Source organism: Lissotriton vulgaris (genome assembly GCF_964263255.1).
Source record: "Lissotriton vulgaris chromosome 12 unlocalized genomic scaffold, aLisVul1.2 SUPER_12_unloc_1, whole genome shotgun sequence".
Lineage (NCBI taxonomy): Eukaryota > Metazoa > Chordata > Amphibia > Caudata > Salamandridae > Lissotriton > Lissotriton vulgaris.
In genome coordinates, this window is record NW_028240611.1 from 1,730,332 (window position 1) to 1,750,778 (window position 20,447).

At 49.8% G+C, this 20,447-nt stretch overlaps 1 protein-coding gene across 2 annotated transcripts in view; it reads right to left on the bottom strand.

Moving 5' to 3' along the window:
- SGTA (small glutamine rich tetratricopeptide repeat co-chaperone alpha) overlaps window positions 1-13,633 on the bottom strand; it is a 209,925-nt gene extending 196,292 nt beyond the window's left edge. For both annotated transcript variants that reach the window (XM_086947835.1, XM_086947834.1), the window contains exon 1: window positions 13,503-13,633. In XM_086947835.1, coding sequence (XP_086803961.1) covers window positions 13,503-13,602 — 100 coding nt within the window. In that variant the 5' untranslated portion in view covers window positions 13,603-13,633. The remainder of the gene's footprint in view (window positions 1-13,502) is intronic.
- Between the last annotated feature and the right edge of the window lie 6,814 nt (window positions 13,634-20,447).

The following is a 20,447-nucleotide window of genomic DNA, read 5'->3' on the forward strand; positions in this document are numbered from 1 at the left end:
CACCTTTAACTTTCAGTGGGCTTTCCTGGTTGCGCCAGACGTGCCCCGACTCTCCATCGCTTGGTGAGTCACCAGGACCTTGCTGATCTTCACAGAAGCATCTTTCCTCTGACGCCGTGGGTTGCAGTTGGCGAAGGCCTGTTGGTTTTCAATCCGGACACTGAGCCCCCAGCACTCTACATCCTTCGTGGGACAGCTCGCCTGCGGCCTTTGGTCGCCATCGACATCTCCTGGTCCCCGTGGCTGCAGAGTCAAGCATCCTATCTTAAAACCTGAAGCACCGGCCATCGGTGGGCATTCGTCTACCGAGCCCCTGGTCACCATGAAGTGACCCAGACTCTGTCCCCTCTGCTTTCAGGTTCTTCTCAGCTCCGATCCAGGCTAGGACCTCGCCGGACACTTTTCATCTTCCCGACAGCAGCACTTCTTCGCATCACGCCATTGAAATCGATGAGCGTTTCCGACACCACTTGACCCCTATGCACCGGCTCCCCTGGGATAGGTAACACGGGTACCTCAGTACTCACAACGGTGCTGGCCTTAGAACCTTCTATGTTCCAAAGGGTTTGCTTAAAGTCCTCGCCGATGTGTCCTTAATCTTTAATTTTCCAACCACGACGTTCCCATAGAGTTGTAAGGAGCTCGCAACTGTGTTCTCACACTGCACGCGTCCCCCGTGGGTCCCCTGTGACACTGCATTGGGTGGTTCCTTGGGGTGCCAGCTATTCTACGTGCTCTAGGCACTGTGTCTAGTCAAGTCGTAGTTGTTATACCACTTTATGGTTTGGTCTGCCCCTGGAGCCCACTGTGTATTGTGCTATTTACTGTTGTTCTAGTGATTTAATATTGTGTACTTTGTGCTCTAATCTCAAAGAGATTAGTAGAGTGTTTAGTATTAAATACATATTTTTATAATAACACTTGTGTAGTTCTCCTTTCATTTGGTCATTCAGGAGGTTATAGACTGGAAAAACAAGCTGCTTTACATTCCTCCAAGACTTAGCCTGAAGGCTGCTCTCCACAGCTACCACTAGGATAGCTTTCAATAAAGGTTGTCTTTAACCTACCATCAATATGGGTCATTTGGACTGGTGCAAGGTGCCCACTAGAACTAGTGGACAGCATATACCAGGCCAACTACTCACATTGCAGTCACGTATATAGGTGCCACCCAGGTGCGCAGACTTGTTACTTTTCACGACTTTCAACGCCAGAAGCACAGAGCCATGAAGGGAACTGACTAATGTGTGTACAAACTAGGGCCCTGAAAGGAGAACAACCCTAGCCCTATAAATGTGTCTGCAGAGTGGGGAGGCATGGGTGGGTCTGTTTGGAATGTGCAGCTTGATTTGGTCTCTACCAGATAATACGTTCCCGAAAGATATAGAAATATAGATACCCAAGCCACAACATCTAGGTAGTGGGCAGCGGAGATAGTGCCCATCCTTGCAGACTTGACTTTTCAGGCAGTAGTGCTTGGCAAACTTGTGCAGGTACGCCAAAGTTACTGACAGGCAGATGCCCAGGACTGGAACACCACAAGCTAACACCGTGGTCTCAGCTTTTCCTCCGGTGGAAAAGACCTAGAAGCCCTCAGGAGGCAGCTTTTTAGCCAGGGAATAGCAGATCTTGATACGGAGCTACCAAGCACGAAACCTTTTCTGGCTCTTACAAAGCCCTTGAAGAGTTGGTGGTCCACCCAGAACTCTTATGTGAGGTCAAGGCAGAACGGCAATGCTTTCTTTGGCTCCAGACGATGGAGTTGTTCCTCCTCTTTAGAAGGATGTGGAGGAGCATAAAAGGTGGGCAGAGTGATAGATGGTCCCAAATGGAATGGGGACACCACTTTAGGTAGGAAAGAGGACCATCAGATAGGGAGTCTTGGGTGATACCGCCTTCAGTACGCTCACCTCCTAGCAGATGTCACTTCCACTAGAAGGGCTGTCTTGATGGTAAGCAGCTGGAGGGGACAATTGCGAAGCGGGTCAAAGGGAGCACACCTGAGGCAAGTGAGAACCAGGTTCAGATCCCACTGACTGCAGAAGTACGAAGGTCGAAACATATGTACAAGCCCTTTCAGAAACCTATTTACAATAGGAGACTTACATAAAGAGGGTTGGTCAGACAGCCACGGGAAAGCAGACAGAGCAGATAGAAAACCGTTGAGTGTGCCCAGAGCCCTGCTGAACAAGGGTAAGAAAAAAAGAGTAGAATATCAGAAAGAGAGGCAGAAAGAGCATCAATAGACTTTTCTGTAAATACTGTACACATTTTTGCCAATGGCAGGCATATATCGTTTTGGGTGGAGGAAAGGCGGGCCGCCAAAATGACTTCACAGACTTCAGGAGGAAGGACAAAAGCCATCAAATGCCACCACTCAATCTCCACGCAGGGAGGCAGAGAGTTGACAGGTTCGGGTGGAGCACCCTCCCCTGCTGGTGCGACAGAAGATCCTCCAGAAGGGGTAGCCAGATCGGAGGATCAGTGCTCATTTTCAGAGGCTCAGGATATCAGACTCGCCTTGCCCAGTCTGGAGCCACAATGATAACTTAGGTTGGATGTTCATGATCTTCCTGAGAACTCTGAGTGGAAGTGGTATGGACAGAAAGGTGCACAGGTGGCTTGAGCTCCATTCACGGCAAAAAGTGTTGCCAAACAATAGCCACTTTGGAAACTACAATGCGCAATACTGCTGACTTGCTCGTTCTGTTCGGGGGCGAACAGATCTAACCAAGGCTCTCACCACTGCTGAAAGAGACCTTGCGCCACTTCTGAGTGTAGACGCCATTCGTGATCCGCTAGGCTGAGTTTGTCCACCTTGGTATGCAGAGAACCTGCCAGGTGTTGAACAATCAGGATTATGCCCTGCTGTTCCAGCACAACGAGCAACGAGTCAAAACACAAGCGCGGGCTCTCGGGTCTGAGACACGCACCCTTTGATGCACACAGTACCTTATGGGGGGTTCGCCGCGGACAGTGTGGGGAGAAGGGGAGAAGCGGAGAAGCGGAGAAGCGGCGTACCTGGGCCGATGATCGGCAGGCTCCCTGAAGATGGTCCCGCTCGTGGCGGGCATCGAGACGTACGGCGCCGATGCGGGGCCTTTGGGGGGGGAGGGGGGGAGGGGGTGCTGCGGACGGTCCGGGGCGCTGGTAGGGTCCAGGCGTAGGCATCCCTTCGAGGCGAAACTTGGTGAGACAGAGGTGGCAGTTTTGCACAGAGCGGCCTCTGGCAGTTTTGCACAGAGCGGCCTCTGGCAGTCTCACGGGGCGGTGCAGTACTCCTTCGATGTACGCACCGTACCTTGCTGGGGGGGAGATCAGGAGGCTGGTCTGGAGCGAAGCAGGCCACTGTAGAGGCGGCGCAGCGGCACCTAGTGGCGGGTACGGGACGTACCGGCGGCTCAGCTGGTGCGGCGCGGCCTCAGAGGGGGTGTACGGTGCAAAGCAGTACACTTCAGAGGTACGCACCGTACTCCTTTGCAAAACGGACCCCGCGAGTTCACGGCCGCTTTCAGGCGGGCGGTGCGGCTTCGGCATTGAGGGAGGGTTAAAGCCGGGTGCCGGACGTCCTCAGGGGGACATGGTGTGGCGGCGGCTGCTCACAGCGGGGACACACGGTGCCGGGGCGGCCACAGCACGGCTCGAAGCACCTCAAGGCGGTCAGGATTCATAGGGCGCACTTTGTGACGGCCTTTAGCGGGACAGGAACTAGATAAGCCCAGCAGCTTGGTTCGAAGGGGGGAGAGAGCCCAATGGTCCTGGGACTCAGTACAGGGGACCAGTTCACTTCCAGGCCCTCGAAGATCGTCTTGAGCACAGGTTTTCTTTAGCAAATGAAACAAAGTCTTTGGAAAGCAACAAGTCTTTGGGGGTTTCTTCCTCTCATTTGGCAGCAAGGCAACCACTGCAGGCCAGTCCCCCAGGATAGGGACAGTCTTCCTCCTTCAGCTTTACCGGTTCCTTCTCCTCGGGCAGAAGTCTCGTCTTGGTTCAAAAGCAGGAACTAGTTTCTTAGGAGCAGGGCTCCTTCTTTTATACATGAAATACTTTGTTCTTTCAGGCCAGGGGGGCCTTTGCCTAATCCGGTTCAGGCCCTGAGAACTTTCTTTTGCAGACTCTGGTCTCTCCTTTCAGTGAGCAGGGCAGAGACATCAGACACTCCGCAGGAGGTGGAGCCAGCATTGTGGTGACAAGTATAGTCCAGGAATACTCTGTTGACAGGCTTCCCTCTTTCTTGACCAGGCGCAGGGTAGAGTCATCAGTCGCTCCCCAGGGGGCGGAGCCAGCATTGTGGTGGCAGAGCACAGCCCTATTCAGAGTCAAGGGGCACTCCCTCCACCCATCCTGGTGTAATCCTTCTATTCACCCCCTGTCAGTCCCAGCCTGTCCCTTGGAATTCCCCAGCCCTGTCACACACAGAAACCAGACAGCAGATACACATCAGAGCAGAGGCGGGCTGAAATGGTTAGGCAAGCAAATACTAACTTTTTTAAAGTATTGTATTGTATTGTAACAGTATTTATAGAGCGCGATTGCTGCCCGTGGGCGTCCAAGCGCTGAACTGACCAGAAAAGTGGCGGAGGGGGTGCTAGGGTGCAGAGGGTTTGTCAAACAGCCATGTTTTTAGGTGTTTGCGGAATGAGAGAAGATCTGAGTTGGACCGGAGTGAAAGGGGAAGGTCATTCCAGAGCCTGGCGGTATTCAGCGAGAACAGTCTTCCCCCGGCTCTGGCTCGCTTTACTCTGGGAATGACGGCAAGGAAAGCCTCCTTTGATCGCAGGTTCCTGTTGGGATGATAGGGGGTGACAAGATTTCTGTTGATCGCTGGGCTTGTGTTCCAGAAGGTGCGATGCGCCAGGCATAGTGCTTTGAAGGCTACTCTCTGCCTCACTGGCAGCCAGTGGAGGCTTTTTAGAGCAGGTTTAGCAGACTGAGTGCGCGGGATTTCCAGCAGGGAACGTGCTGCACAGTTTTGAACAACCTGTAGTTTTCGGAGTGTAAACTCAGGTGCCCTCATGTATAGGGCATTGTTCGAGTCAAGACGGGACTGGATTAGCCCTTGGACCGCAACCTTTTTTGCTTCTAGCGGCAGCAGCGGAAGAACCTTCCTCAGGGTTCTCAGTAGGCCAAAGCATGTGGCAGATAGTTTTGTGGCCTGGGTGGAGAAGGAAAGTTTGTTATCCAACCACACTCCCAGGCTCTTCACGCTTTCCTTAGGGGTAGGGGGGGGACCCAGTGCATTGGGCCACAGGGAGGTGAATGGGACTGGGGAGGGTGGGCCTAGGAGCATGAGCTCCGTCTTATCTCCATTTAATTTGAGGGAGGAGTTGGTCATCCAACCCTTTATGTCCTCTAGGCAGTGTAGCAGATCGACTGAGGAGTGCTTGCTGTTCTCGGTGGCCAGCGAGACCACCAGCTGGGTGTCGTCGGCGTATGACACGATTTTAATGCCATGCGGTTCGACGACACTTGCCAGCGGCCTCATGTAGACGTTAAACAGCACAGGGCTCAGGGAGGAGCCCTGTGGTACTCCGCAGCTCAGGGGTTTGCTGGTGGATACTGTTACACCGTCGAAGATCTGAAACGACCTCCCAGACAGAAAGGATTCAAACCACCTTAATGCGTCACCTGAAACTCCGATGTTGTGGAGACGGTCCAGCAAGGTGGAATAGCTGACCGTATCGAAGGCGGCACTTAGATCAAGGAGGATCACTGCCACTGATCCTCCCTGGTCCAGGATCCTTCTGGTATCTTCGGTGACTGCTAATAAGGCGGTTTCTGTCCCGTGCTGTGGTCTAAAGCCTGTCTGGGATGTGTGTAGCAGCGAGTTGTCCTCCAGGAACTGCACCAGCTGTGCATTGATGTGCTTCTCTAGCACCTTGCTCGTCCAGGGAAGAAGCGAGATGGGACGGTAGCTTGACAGGTCGTTTGGGTCTAGGCTAGGTTTTTTTAGCAACGCCCGTACCATGGCCTGCTTCCAGGCTGTAGGGACAGAGCATGCAGAAATGGACGTGTTCAGGAGATCCAAGATTACAGGCAGGGTGGTTTTACTTGCCTGCATCAGGATGTCTGGAGGGGCAGGGTCACGGGGAGATCCGGACTTGACCGAACGGGCCACTTTATTTAAAGTGTCGAGGTCAAGGGGGAGAAAGCGCTCGAGTGACGGCTGGCCTGGACGGGGAAGTGGTCTGGGGAAAAGTGGTATGATCGCTTCCGGGGGAGTGGCTGCAGGTGGGAAGGTGGAATAAATTTTTAAGACTTTGTCATGGAAGAAATCTGCAAGCTCGTTGCAAAAGTAGTATTTGCAAACACAGGATATTAAAATAAACTTTACTAAAATAAGTATTTTATTATTCTGAGTTCAGGCATACTAAACTTGACTTTCTACCATGCTCTCTGAGTCTGCTAGGATTATAGAGTGTAATAATTCCAGCAGCCCATTCTGGCCTATGGAGAGCAGGTAGCCTTACAATAGCGAAAAACAAAAATGGCTGTAATTCACTATTAGACATGCCACACACATCACGGCTTGCCCTACCTTATGCTTACAATGCACCCTGTCCTTGGGACTACCATAGGGGTGACTAATATGAAGTTAAGGGAAGGTTTAGGGACTGGCAAGTAGGTGTACTTGCGCAGTCAGCATGACAGTACCAGACTGCACGCAGGTTCTGCAATGGCAGACCTAGACACATTTTACCAGGCCACTTCTGTGGTTGGCACAACCTGTGCTGCAAGCCCACCAGCAGCATTTGCATTTTCAAGCCCTGGTACTCCTGTTGCATTTTACTGGGGTCTGACAGTGAACCAAATAAGCCAATCATGGAAGTCAATTACATATATACACTTTTCATAGGGAGCACTTGCACTGTGGCACTGATTGGCAGTGGCACAGTGCCCTGAGCAGCTAACACCAGCAAAACACATGAGGCACATCAGCAAAAAGTGGAAGGGAGACTCACGCCAAGGTGCCAGGTATAACACGTCCCATGACCTTCTTTTCCTCAATTGGGACCAAGACCTACTAGGAGTCTCGCTGATGGCGTTGATTGCTGGGCCGCTAGCAGCTTTAGGGACTGCTCCCTCAAATCCTTCGGAGCCAATGCCTGCCAGCACGACTTTGGGTCGTAATCTCGCTCAACACCATAAGCACATATGGTGCAGTTTGGTGACAGACATGGTGCGGTGATAGGTGCCTCACGGCTTAAACCCTACCTTTCTAGGTGAAATTCTCAACATAAAACAAAAATCTGACAAAATGGCGAAAAAAAAGTCTGTCAAAAAGAGACAGAGGAGTTGCTCATCTCCGGCTCAGTGTTTACTGGCGCGGAAAGAAAATAATCGATGTCCGTGCGCCTGGGTGGTACTTGTATAGGTGACTGCATTGTCACATCCAACGCTGACAATGCTGACAACACCACGCAAAGCCAAACTGAGCCAGCGTGCAGGGGTACTGCTCACGCGAAAGTTTCCCGATTAAGTCCGACGCCTGGGAAATTCAAAGGTAAGGAATCTGCAGCTAGAAGTCTCTATCAGAAAGATGCTTACAGGGTAAGTAACTTATTCCAATCAATAGCATGTTTGGCTGTCAATACACATGCTCTGCATAGTCTGTAAAGTAGTCCCTCCTTAGAAGCGGTAGCTAGTCTGTGAAACTTGCAGTAGTCTGAATAAGGGTACTAGCACAGTCTGTCCTACACTGGCCTGCTGGCGTGTTAGAATATCCACACAGTAGAGCTTGGAGGAGGTGTGTAGCGTGCACCATGTAGCTGCCTTACAAATGTCAACTGTGGGGATGTTTTCAAGAAAACCATAGTTGCTCCCTTTTTGCGGGTGGAGTGTGCTTTGGGAGAAACAGGTAAAGGTCTTTTTGGTCTTAAGGTAGTAAGTCTGAATATATTTGACTATCCATCTGGCTAGGCCTGATTTGGATATGGGATTGCCTTCATGAGGTGGAGAAAAGCTAACAAAGTTGTTTTGTTTTTCTGAAAGGTTTCGCTCTATCGATGTAGCACATGCGGACCCTTTTGACAAATATGAAGAGCTCTTTCCACAACTCAATTTGGTTGAGGGAAAAAAATTCTTGAGCTCAATTGTTTGATTTACGGTTAGTGCAAAGAACCACTTTATCTTTAATGTTTTTAGAAACAAGCATTTACAATGCAATGGTCTCGGCTTTGTTAAAGTTAGAGCTATTGGCATTGCAAATGTTTTTAAATTTTTTTTTTTAAACAGAAATAAATGGTATTGTCATTTACAATAGCAATAGGTGAGCATTAGAGAGTAGTAGAGAGTATTAGCGGACACGGAGCCACACACACAGAAAGCCACACACACACACACACAGAGCTACACACACACACACACACACACACACACACAGAGAGAGAGAGAGCCACACACAGAGCCCCCCCCCCACACACACACAGCCACACACAGAGCCACACACAAAAGAGTGAAGGATTTTTTTTTTAAGGTCTTAGCAGTAGGAAGAGGCTTTTGGATGAGTAAAAGGAGTTGTGGAGGGAGGAGTCAGAGGGAAGAGTTTCTCATTTAGCAATACCCAGCCTACACCATCCACATCCACAAACAGAGCAACACACTCACACCAAATGTACAGCACGCACAACACCCACAATTCTACAGCCAAAATTACAGCCTCTGGTAATTTAAGTATATAATGGCAGCATTTTGATGAGTAATATGTTGAAGTGGCCCGGATGTATGCACATGCGTCTATATATACATACGCACACACGCATAGTGCAAAGCGGTCTGTTTCTGCACGTCACAATTATTGAAAATAAAAAACACCTGTACCCGCCTGAATCATCGTTAAAGCCTCTGTGACTATGCCAACCTGTCACCTCCCACAATGCCATCTCACACCTCTTACCCCACACGCAAACTGCTACATGTACAAAGACGCTTCGGGTGTGTCGGTGGGAGGTTGCAACGCAACAACTGCAAATACATTCATGAATATATCATCCTGCTTGGAGGAGCTACTAATCTTTGTATGCTAGCTATACCAATTGTATAATAAACAAACCATGGTGCATTTCTGTAAGGGTTAACAACGCCATTTCTGTGACTTGAGCGTGTCGCCTCTAGAGCAGAGCCCGCCATTGTGATCTGTGAACCTTTAATGAGAGTGAAGACATTAAAAGTGTGTGTTATTGTGTACTTGCTGTTAAGCATTTACTGTTGACTTCTGCGGGCAAACAGTACCATATTCCTGCAGAGATATTACACAGAAACCCCTTAGAACATTCCACGTGTGCGTGTATGCGTTTGCCTCCTCTGTGTTCGTGTGTGTGACGGGAAAGGCCGCTCCATAAATCTTGTGGGTGAACTGGCTGAATAGTTTTTATCTTCCACCGCACTTTTAATTTGTGTGGTCGGTGTGTGTGAGTGTGTGCGCGCGTGGCCTTTCTCTGGGGACTCCTCATATGGACAAGACAATCCAGTGCGTAGCCCCACCTGACACCACCACACGAGCAACACCCATGTTACCACTTGTGGCCACCTAGGCATGCAGGAATGTATGCACTCACATACAACACCTGTTTTCATAGTTCATATGAGATATCTAGCCCTGTATATGCACGTGCGAGGGAGAAAGAGCGGGGTGTTCCTTACACACTGTGCATCTTTCCACGCAGCACAACCGCAGGCTCTACGTGCTGCTTGTGTGTGGAATATAGTTTTGGATAGAATCATGTATATTTCATTTGCAACTTTCTGTGTGTGCTCACTGGCACTCGGTATCTGTGTGTGTATTTCTACCATGCTGTCCTCGGCCGGGGTTTCTCACAGTGTGCGTGTGTATGTGTGAGAGAGAATATATTCTTGTCCAGTTAGTGTATATTTCCACTGCTCTCGCTGTTAGTCCGTCTTGTGTCTATCTAGTTGTGTGTGTGTGTGGGTGTGAGTGTGTATGAGAGAATGACAGAAATGAACATTTCTCATACACAGTGCACTTCCCCTTGCTGTTCTTGTGTGTGCCTGTCCACCACGTACGTTTCCGCATGCCTCTCCGCACATGGACTATACCACAGAGGTAAGAAGAGAGAGGGGGTGGCTTTTGTACATACATACTTCCGCCTGTATTACCCCTGCAAGCCGGCTGTTTGGCTTGGTTTGTTTGGATGTCCTTGTGAGAAGGAGAGAAGCATTTCTATCTCCTTGGGATATCTCGTCTGGTGTGCAGATTTTGAGTGGAAAGGAGGTGTATTCCCTCCACACACTGTGTAGGCTTCCACCTGGCTCTCTTAAGATGGAATATCAGACAGTTGTGTGCCTGCGAGGGAGAGAGAGGTGCACGCGTTGTAAACATGAACGAGCGAGGCATTTCTTGGCGCGCTGTCGGGACATGGAATCCGTAGTGAAACGTGTACAGCCTACAGCCGCTCTCTGCTAGCTCCCTATCTCCACAGCAATCGGGGCTTAATTTGTAAAAACAAACCGTGAAATGCCACCCTTGTTGTCCGAGGTGCGGGCCCTGTCTTTACACCAACGGGATAGGGGCAAAAAGGAAAGCTAAAGTTATTGCATTTCACGTCTCTTCCTCCTCTGCAAGGAGGTCTGTCTGCCACCCCCCCCACTCCCACACCCCTGGCCTAAAAGCTGTTTAAAGAAAGGCAGGGGCACGTCTTGAGCAGGTGGGCGCGCCAACATCGCTTCTGCATTCATTCTGATCTAAACGCGAGAAGATAGGAGTGAAACATGTGAGGCGATTAGCCGCTGTAACGTCACATTTTTTAAGCACCCGCTTAAGAGGCTGTGGCACCAGGCTGGCCAGGCCGGGAGAAGCCAGTGCCTAAAATCACTTTGCATTCACAAGGATACAACCCTATAGCGCTAGAGGTGCCAGAGGAGACAGACCCGCAGACACCCCGGAGATGTCTTACCAGGTGTCTGTGCGGCAGAAGACGCGCTCCAGCGCCTCGAGTCTGTATGGCGCTCCCGGGGAACTACGCATCTCCACCTCCCGCCTGAGTTCCCTCTGGGCCAACATGGACGCCTCCCTGCCCGGGCTCCGGTAGGGCATGGACCCGCTGCTGTCTGCCAATAACCACCAGGAGGCCATGCAGGGTCTGAAAGAGCGGCAGGCCGGCTACGTGGAGAGGGTGAGGGGCCTGGAGGCGGCGAACCGCCGCCTGGAGGAAGAGATCCAGGTGAGTCAGGGATTTCATGTCTCACGCTGCCTGCACGCGCCAGACGGCCCTCTGATTGGTTAATCAGGAACACCAATCAGAGAGCTGACTTGGGGGTGCAGGCAGCGTGATCTCCCGATGAAGTCAGGGAGAGAAAGAACAGCCAAAACACACCCCTCTATCCCAAAAAGACGGGACTTGAACGGAGTGATGCCCCTCTCCTCCAATGGCTGGCCTCCATTTAGGAAGCCAGCCAATGGAGAAGAGGGGTGGTTCAAGCCCCACTCTAGGAAAAACATAAAATCTCGGCTGCGTGACACTGCTGCGCAGTGTACGCTAGGCCGAGACCTAAAACGGATCTTCTGAGGTAAAGCTTGGAGCTCACTAACACATGAGGTAATGGCAACTAAGAATGCCACGTTCCACAAAAGAAATTGAAGGGGGCTTGAGTGTGGGCGTGAGATGTGGGGGCACAAATAGGGGACCCATAAGTCTACTTAGAACAATGTAAAGGTTCCAGGAGGGAGCTGAAGGAACCCATGGTGGGATAACTCGTTCGAGTCCTTCCATTAATGCTTTGAAGACTGCAATTTTAAAAAGTAAGAAATGCTGTCTATTTTGGAGATAGGCAGCCATTGCAGTGAGGTGTAATCGTATGGAAGTTTAGACTAAATTTGCTTTCTATTAGTGAAGCAGGTAGCACAGAACGTCTAGCACTGTGGCTTTCATAGGATTAATTTGTTTGGATTGACAGTAGCAAACAAAGCACTTTCATTTTGCTGCATAACAGGCTCCAGTGGTGGGTCTACATGCCTCTGAGAATGTCCATACATTCTGGAGGTAAGTCAAGGTACCAATCTCTATAACCTAAGGAACCAAATTACTAGATTGAGAGTTTTCAGGTCTGGGTGTCTGATTTGTCCTTGATTTTGGTGAGAAGGTCTGGCCAGTACGGGAGCTTCAAGTGTGGAACTACATAGAGGTCCAGAAGTGTTGAGAACCAAGGTTTATGTGCCAATGTGGGAGTTATCTAGATCATTGTAAGAGAAGTTTGACTGAGCTTCTGAACCAGGAAGGGAAGAAGTGGGAGGCGGAAAAGCATTGCCAAATATCCTTGACTAACTCATCCATAGTGCGTTGCCCTTGGATAGTGTGTGTGGATAATAAAGTTTGGGCATTTGGGGTTTTCTGCTCTGGTGAAAAGGTCAATGTAAGGGAACCCCCACTTTTGGAAGGAGGACTTGAGGGTGGAGCTCCCATTCAAGAACTTGTTGCTGCATCCTGCTGAGCAGGCCTAAAAGTCGCTGTCTGTGCCCAGAAGGTATTCCGCCAACAGGGGTATTTTGTGGAAGTTTCTGAGTTAAAGATATATACTAAGCTACTGCATGAGTTAAATTACTATTCCTTTTGTAGTAGTGCGTGATACTGTTTCTATTATATGTAATCTGAGTGGCACTGTGACTGTACCATTGTGGGAGTGGATGTCTGAGCGGCTGTATGGGGGAATAAGTGAGTGTGTGAGTAACTGTATGGGTGAGTGACTGTATGGGAGGGTGAGTGTGTGAGAAAGTGCCCTCTTTCTGCATGGTTGACCCCACTTTTTGCTGAATTGATGATGTGCTTTGACTGAGTGTGCCCTGGGCTCCTGCCAATCAGGTACCCAGGGCCTATGTTCTTTTCCTAAAACTGCATTGAAGCCTAAAACTATTAGGCATCTCTGGCCACAGGTCAGCCCCTGGTAAATGGTACCCTAGGTACCCAGGGCACTGTGACCAGAGAAGGCCTCTAAGGGCTGCAGCACTTATTGTGCCACCCTTAGAGGTCCTGTGCCGGGACACTCACACACTGCCTTTACAGGCTGCGTGTCTTGGTGCAGAACAAAGCGAAGAGTCGACATGGAACACATCCCTGTGTGCCATGTCCACAAACACACTGCCCCGGCATAGATCTGTCACCCATCTAGCTGTGTGCACTATACCAGTGGTGAGAGTACAGGTGTATCAGCCTGTACCCTTATAGTGTCTAAACCAATTCTTAGACATGTAAGTGCAGTGCTACCATTAAGAGTATATGGTGCTGGGAGTTTGTCATTACCTACTCCACCGCACCCTAATGGCTACACTGAAACCTGAGAAGTTTGGTATCAAACTTCTCAGCACATTAAACCCACACTTATGCCAGAGTGGGATTTAATGAAAAATGCACTCGGAGGTCATCTTAGAGATGCCCCCTGAAAAACGACCTACCACTAATGTCCAGGCTGCTGCTCTCAGGGGCCTGAACAATGCCAAAAGGGGTCATTTCCTACACAGACAGAGAAAAAAAAAAGATTATAGTACCTACCCTCCAAGCTCTCCTGGGCATCGGAGGAGAGACTACCATTTTGTAGCTGGTCATGGAGAAACTGGATGATGGAATACGCCAGGCGCTTCTTGTCCTCCATGGCGTCTGTCTGACATGACGAGAAACAAACGCATCAGCAGCAAGAAAAGTACAATTCAGGGTTACTTTAAATACAAATATGAGTCAGCATCGAACATTCTGCACATTTTAGAAGAAGCAACTTAAACAAAATGTCTGCCTCCAACAACTGTTCTCCACCCAAACTTGGAGTTCTCCCTTCCAGTCTGGGAACCCTGCAGCCTCCATGTATCCCATTCACTGGATTTATAGGACTCTGCTGCTTCCAAGCACCATGCTGTAAAGTTACTTTGGTTTGGTCAGCAGACAGAAGCAGCTACCTAGAGTTCAGATCACATGCCTCTCAGCCGCGAGTGTCACTAGAGGCCTTCTTCAGATCAGCCACGGGCACCTGTTGACCCAGCATCACCAGCAGGCCCGTCAATCTTTCAGGATTCCGCCCCCTCCTGTATGTAGTAACCCCAGGACACTTGATATCTGCAGCTGGGTCAGAACTCTCTCTTCACTCACAGTAGAGCCAGAGGCAAGTGATCCAAGATGTCCCTGAGCCATTCTTATTCACAGAGGCAGAAGCCTCCACTTTGGTATCACAGACTGTCGGCAGGCTGCAATGCAGTGCTCTATACATGCGCCAACCTGGGGTCCGGGGACCCCTGGCGGTCTGCGAAGCCTCCTCAAGAGGGCTGCGACTACTTAGAAAGTTAAATCATTGTAACAGATTAATAAAGTGTATATAAATAAAGAAGCTAAATGTACGACTGCAAATTTTAAAATGTACTGTAAATGTGAAGGAATTCGAAATTGGAGACTTAAAATTAGATGAGTATCCTAACATTGATTGGTGAGAGCACAACAAGTGCATCAAACAGGATACAGCAAGGACCATGCATGGACTCAACTGAATTTAGAAAAGCGCCAACCTTCATATTAAAATTAAACATTTTGCTTTTTTTACATTTATGTGCGTTTGCAAATTGAAATTAAATGTGTCATTATTTGTGCATTTGTCAACGGTTTATTTTCTGCATTTGTTGTGTATCGTTTTGCAGTTCAAATCATTGACAATGCTTAGGCGGACTAGCAGTCATGACTCAGCAGGGGGTCCCAGGATTCTAATAATGATTAATTGAGGGTCCCCAGAAGTCAAAAGATTGAGAACTACAGCTCTACCGAAAACCCAGGGAGACTAGACCCAAGAAAAAGATGTAGTTTCCCAAGCACAGTAGAACTGCAGCATCCCGAGCAATTCAAAACCATTTTCTCCAGAGCGACATTCCACCTAACCACAAATCTCAGGAACACATTCAGAATCGACTGGTGCTTGCATGCACGGCTGACTTTGATAAGTCACAGAGAGCAATCCTGGTGAACTAGGTCTACCTTGGTTTCCTCCATCTTTATTCTTGGTTTAAAGAAAACAGCCATCCTAGAGTAGAACAGACCCTAGAAAGGCTACGTTGTCCTCTCTGGTTAAGAGGCAAGAAAAGAAGTTCCCAGATTCCTTAGGAAGGGGAAACCAAACACACCATTTGTTGGAGCTCAGTGTGTGGATATATACCAGGCTTGCACATAGTAGCATCTCCGCCCACCACATGCGCCAGAACCTAGACCACATTCATGACCAGTCAAACAGCATCTACACTTCGTTACACCTAAAACCAGTGGCACAAACACCACACAGCCTCCATTACACATCTGTAGCCAGTGGCACGTGTACAGTGGACAGACAAGTCACTTGCACCATCTAGAACCTACACCGCAGAGCGGGGGTTACATCGTCTGTCAGATCACAACTATACCCAGTGGCACAATTGCCATGCCAACACTTTGTGCTGCCTAAACCAATGCCCCTTGTATCTTCACAGTGCAAACACGCATGGCAGCCTAGACCCAGTGGTGCCTGCGCCATCGATCACTCAAAACACGAGGCACCTGACTCGGGGATTGATGCCCAGTCGCCAACATTCAAGGCACCTTTACCAATTCCAAGTGGCACACCACCATCAAGTGGTACCTGCACCAACTGTCAGCCACAACTCACTAGCACACACTATGGTACGGTAAAGTACAAGTAGTTTATTGGACATGGACTTCTCAGGGGGATTTCCCCAAAACCTTTTTGCTTTTTGTCCTCCTGGTTTTTGCCAACTCTTTTCATGACTACAGTGGGAGAGGGCCCCGAGCCGTATAATGCAGGTGGAAAGTGCACACGCCTATCCTACATATGCCAGAACAGGGTACTTACTTGATTGGGTTAGGTGTTGTAACTGGGAGTGCCCAGTGAAAGGCTAAACCACATACCCAGGGTGAGGACAACACAGGCTGATGGGTGCGGGTACACAGCACTAATTGTGCCATCCCCCAGAAGAGACTATCAAAAATGCCTCATGCACAGGTTGGCTTGGCTCACTCCTTGGCCAACCATGAGGGGCTGTTCCCTACCACAATGGGGTATGTGAGAGGCAGGGAAGGTACACCTGCATGTGCACTACCCAGGTAGGGACGAAATCCCATGTGGGTTTTCCCTACCTAGGATGCGGCACACCCTATGGGGGACACCTCCAGGGTGTGGCTGATGCCCTTAGTATAGCCACAGGGCCTAGGGCACTTTCCCACTGTCATGGAAGTGTAAAAGTGCGCGCGCCCTTCCTACTACGAGGGTTCTGAACCTAGAACAGGTCTACCAGTGCACTCACACCTAGGGTGGTGGTAACCTGGTGCCCGTCCTGCCAGTGCAGGCCAGTGTGCGCACTGGCACATGTGGTGTTGCAGAACTTGGGTCCAGCCTGTCACCGCAGGCTGAGGGGGCGCAATTGCACCAATGGTGTACCTGATTAGGAGGCCCGCCTGCCAATGTAGGCCGGGGTGTGCACCTGCACTGACGGTGTTGCTAGATGAGCGTTCAGCCTGCTGTTGCAGGCTGATGTGCGCCGTTGCACAACTGGTGTTCCAAACGGATGTGCGACTCGCCACTGCTGGCTGGGGGTGCGCATTAGGACCGATGATGCTTATTGCATGTGTGACAGGCCTGCCATTGCAGACTAGTGTGCACATTGCCCCGCTAGTGTTTTGGCACGTGACCGGGGTGCGTTTTGCATCGCTGGTATTTTCCAAACACGTGACCCGCCTGCCATTGCAGACTGGGGTGTGTGGTGCACCGCTGGTATTTCCCAAATAGGTTCCCAGCCTGCCATTGCAGATTGAGGTGCGTGGAGCACAGCTGGTAAGTCCAAATAAGTAACCGGCCGGCCAGTGCAGACTTGTGTGAGTGTTACAGGGATGGTGTGCCTAAACCTGTGTCCAACTTGCCATTGGAGCTGGTGGACGCACTGGCACCAATGGTGTTGCTGAGTATGTGTCCAGCCTGGGAAAACCAAAGGGGATGATGAACGGAGTGTTGAACATTGCAAGCACTCACCCCCAGTCAACTGATCTTGGTTTAATCCATCATCATTCTTTAGCTCACTCCGCTACCCCAGTTCAGACATGGCCATATGCAAATCAGTCTGACCCTGGGCCTCCTGGGAACAGTCCAGCCCGAACTGCCTAGCCATGTCTTTCCTGGATCAGATACGAGCATCCTGGGACCAGTTTCTGGCTAATCAGCCGTCATCTCACTGTGCACCAGACGTTGTGCCTGGATGGTCTACTACGACCAATATCACTGTGCACCAGACATTGTGCCTCTTTCCAAGCTGATTTTGCAACTCTTTGTTGTGCGCCCAAGACGGTCTGGTGCGACTCATATCATCGTGCTCCAGACGCTGTGCCCAGATTTCCTCTGGGAGATACTTTAAATGATCCTCCGCCAGCTGTTCCTGACTTGGCATAATAGGAGGAGGAAAAGAAAGGAAAGGAAGAGAAGAGCCCCCTGGACAATCTGCAAGACCCACTGGTCTGATTTTATAGATATCCAGCAGGGAAGATGGTGACAAATTATCCCACCCACTGGAGTAGTGTGGTCTTGCAGAATCAGCCTAGGAGTGCTTGGAGGCTGTGGCTGCTGGGGGCAGTGTGGAAGTTGACTTCTGGCCTCCATTCCAAGGATGGAATGTACTGCGTCCACGTCTGCGCACTGCTTGGGTAATCTGAGCAGGACAGGGCTGACGCAGCTGGAAACCCCTACCGTTGGCACGAAAGGAAGACTGGTCATGAGGTGCGGAGGAGAGGCCCAAGTATCTGGCCGTAGCTCGAGAGTCCTTGAACCTGACCAGGGCAGAGTCTGCTTTTCCCCCAAAAAGGCTGCTTCCATCAGGCTGTTTTTAAAAAAAATCGTTTTTTTAAAAAATGACCTTGCACTTGTAATATTTTGTCACAAACCCCTATTGACTGTTTTAAAATGTATATTGCTCCTTGGTAGACAATTAGAGGCACGCTGTGTTTAAAACTCACTTACTTGCACACATTGAGGAATTGTGTTCTACTTCCTGACCCCTGAACCGGCACTGCAGCCAATCGCGGTGTGTGGAGGGCGGGGCAGAGACTGACCACACGGAGAGTCGAGCGGTTAGCGCTCTAGACCTCCGGTTTTGAAAGGCTATTTAGCTTCTCGTCAGCCCCAGCGCGCAGCGTTGGCGCGCAGGGTGGCGCCTACTCCTGCGCCTAAGACGAGCCAAAGACCAGCCCGTCTGCGCCCGTCCGCGACAGGACGGGGCCAGGGGCAGGAGACTAATGTCTTTTTACTCCTATCAACAAGATGAATATCTGTAATAGGCGCCTAACCTACTCCTCACAGGTATTATTAGGGCTCAGGGACCATTCATTCAAGATATGCGATGGTGCCCCTCAAATCGACCCGGAGGGACCCTTTTCATGCTATTTCTGTCATACACAGTTCTGCCTTGAAGCAGTGGTCAATTGTCATCAGCGGGACCCTGCCACAAGACGATGTGATTCACATAGTAATGTCCCAGTTAAGAGCACTAACCCCCCTCTGGGGAGCAAAAATCTGCTTTGTAATGTGCGCTCGCTGGTGAAGCATGCTATACAGGTATGGGACATGATTTCTACAGAGCAACCGGATTTATGTTTCCTAACAGAGACGTGGCTTAAGCCGCATTCAGTTCCTGCCATTACATTAGGGATCCCTATGGGATATAAGATAATAAGAATGGATCGCCCTATCAAAGTAGGAGGGGGAGTAGCAATTGTATATAAGGAGGAGCTAAACATCACCATTCTGGAGGAAATCAGTACCCCACGGATGGAATTACTGATTTTTAAACTTACCGCCGCATCTAGGGGAATTAGAAGGGGTGCAGCACTGTATCGACCCCCAGGTCCTAGTGGAAATTTTTCCATTCTCCTCATGGAGGCTCTTGCGCCATTTATAGAAGATAAGCAGAACTTCCTATTAGTAGGAGACTTTAATATGCATAGCGACTCAGAGAAATGCTCAGAAGCTACAACCCTCCTAATGGATATGGAACATTTAGGTCTTAAAAAGATTAATCAGGGACCCACACATGAGGCTGGCCATACTCTGGACTTAGTATTTTCCAACTTCCCCCGAACCACGTGTATGCCCCCCACCCAGGTCGAATGGACTGACCATTTTATCTTAAAATTTTATACTGACGCGATGGATCAGCCACGCACACAGCTGCCCCTGCCCACTAAAAGAAGACCCTGGCACAAACTAACGACGGATAACTTTCGTGAAGCCTATCAAGCCCCCTTGATCAATGATCATAGAGGACCTATAAACTATGAACTCGATCGGTTTGAAAAGGCAGTTAGCAAAGCAATTAACCACACTATCCCTCTGAAAACGTATAAACCCCGCCAGGCAGTCAAACAAGAAATTTGGTATTCCGAGGATCTGAGACTGATGAAACAAAAAACCAGAAAGTTAGAAAAAGTTTGGAGACAGTCTCGGAGACTGGAGGATAAACAACACCACATAACCGCCCTTAGGTCTTACCACAAGGCCATAAGGGCAGCTCGGAAAAAACACATCGCGATGCAGCTCACCAAGGCAGGGAAAGATTCAAAAGTCTTATTTAAGATCTTACAAACTTTTACCAAGCCTGGGGCATGTGAAACCGTTGAGGTTGCATCTCAAGACCTATGCGACGGGATCTCTCAATTCTTTAAGAGGAAGATAGATGATATCTATGCTAAAATAATGACCTCAAAGAATACTGAGGCGGCCGATCCCAATAGTCTTTTCCATAATAATACACAACACAAGCCACAGGCTAGGTATTTAAAGAATTTTCCCCCTATCTCCATAGAGGAAGTCACTGCTCTAATAACTGAGATTACAAGTGGCAGCCCTGAGGACCTCATCCCTGCACGCATCATGCCCATGTTGGCGGAAGTTCTGGGCCCAGAAATACAACAGTTAATTAACTTGTCATTAAGTACGGGAGAGGTCCCGAGGGACTGGAAATGGGCACTTGAGACCGCTGAGGAAAAATACCACCATTCCTTGGACGGAACTCACTAACCTGAGACCCATTTCTCTCCTTCCCTTTATGGGTAAAGTGATTGAGAAATTTGTTAATAGACACCTGTCCAATTATGTTGAGGAGACAGATGGACTGGATCCATCCCAGTCAGGCTTCAGGCCGAGACACAGCACCGAGACCACCTTGTTGTCAGTCGCGGACGATCTGCACATGTTCCAGGATAAAGGTCACTCGGTTATCCTGGTTCTGTTGGATCTGTCCGCGGCGTTTGACACCTTGTCACACGACATCTTGACCACCAGGCTTATTAACACCGGCCTGGAAGGTGAGGCCCTAGTGTGGCTGAGGAGTTTCCTGACAGACCGCACCCAAACTGTCACCCTGGGTGCCTATCGGTCAGAGGAGTTGGAGATCTCGAAGGGGGTGCCACAGGGCTCTTGTTTGAGCCCTACCT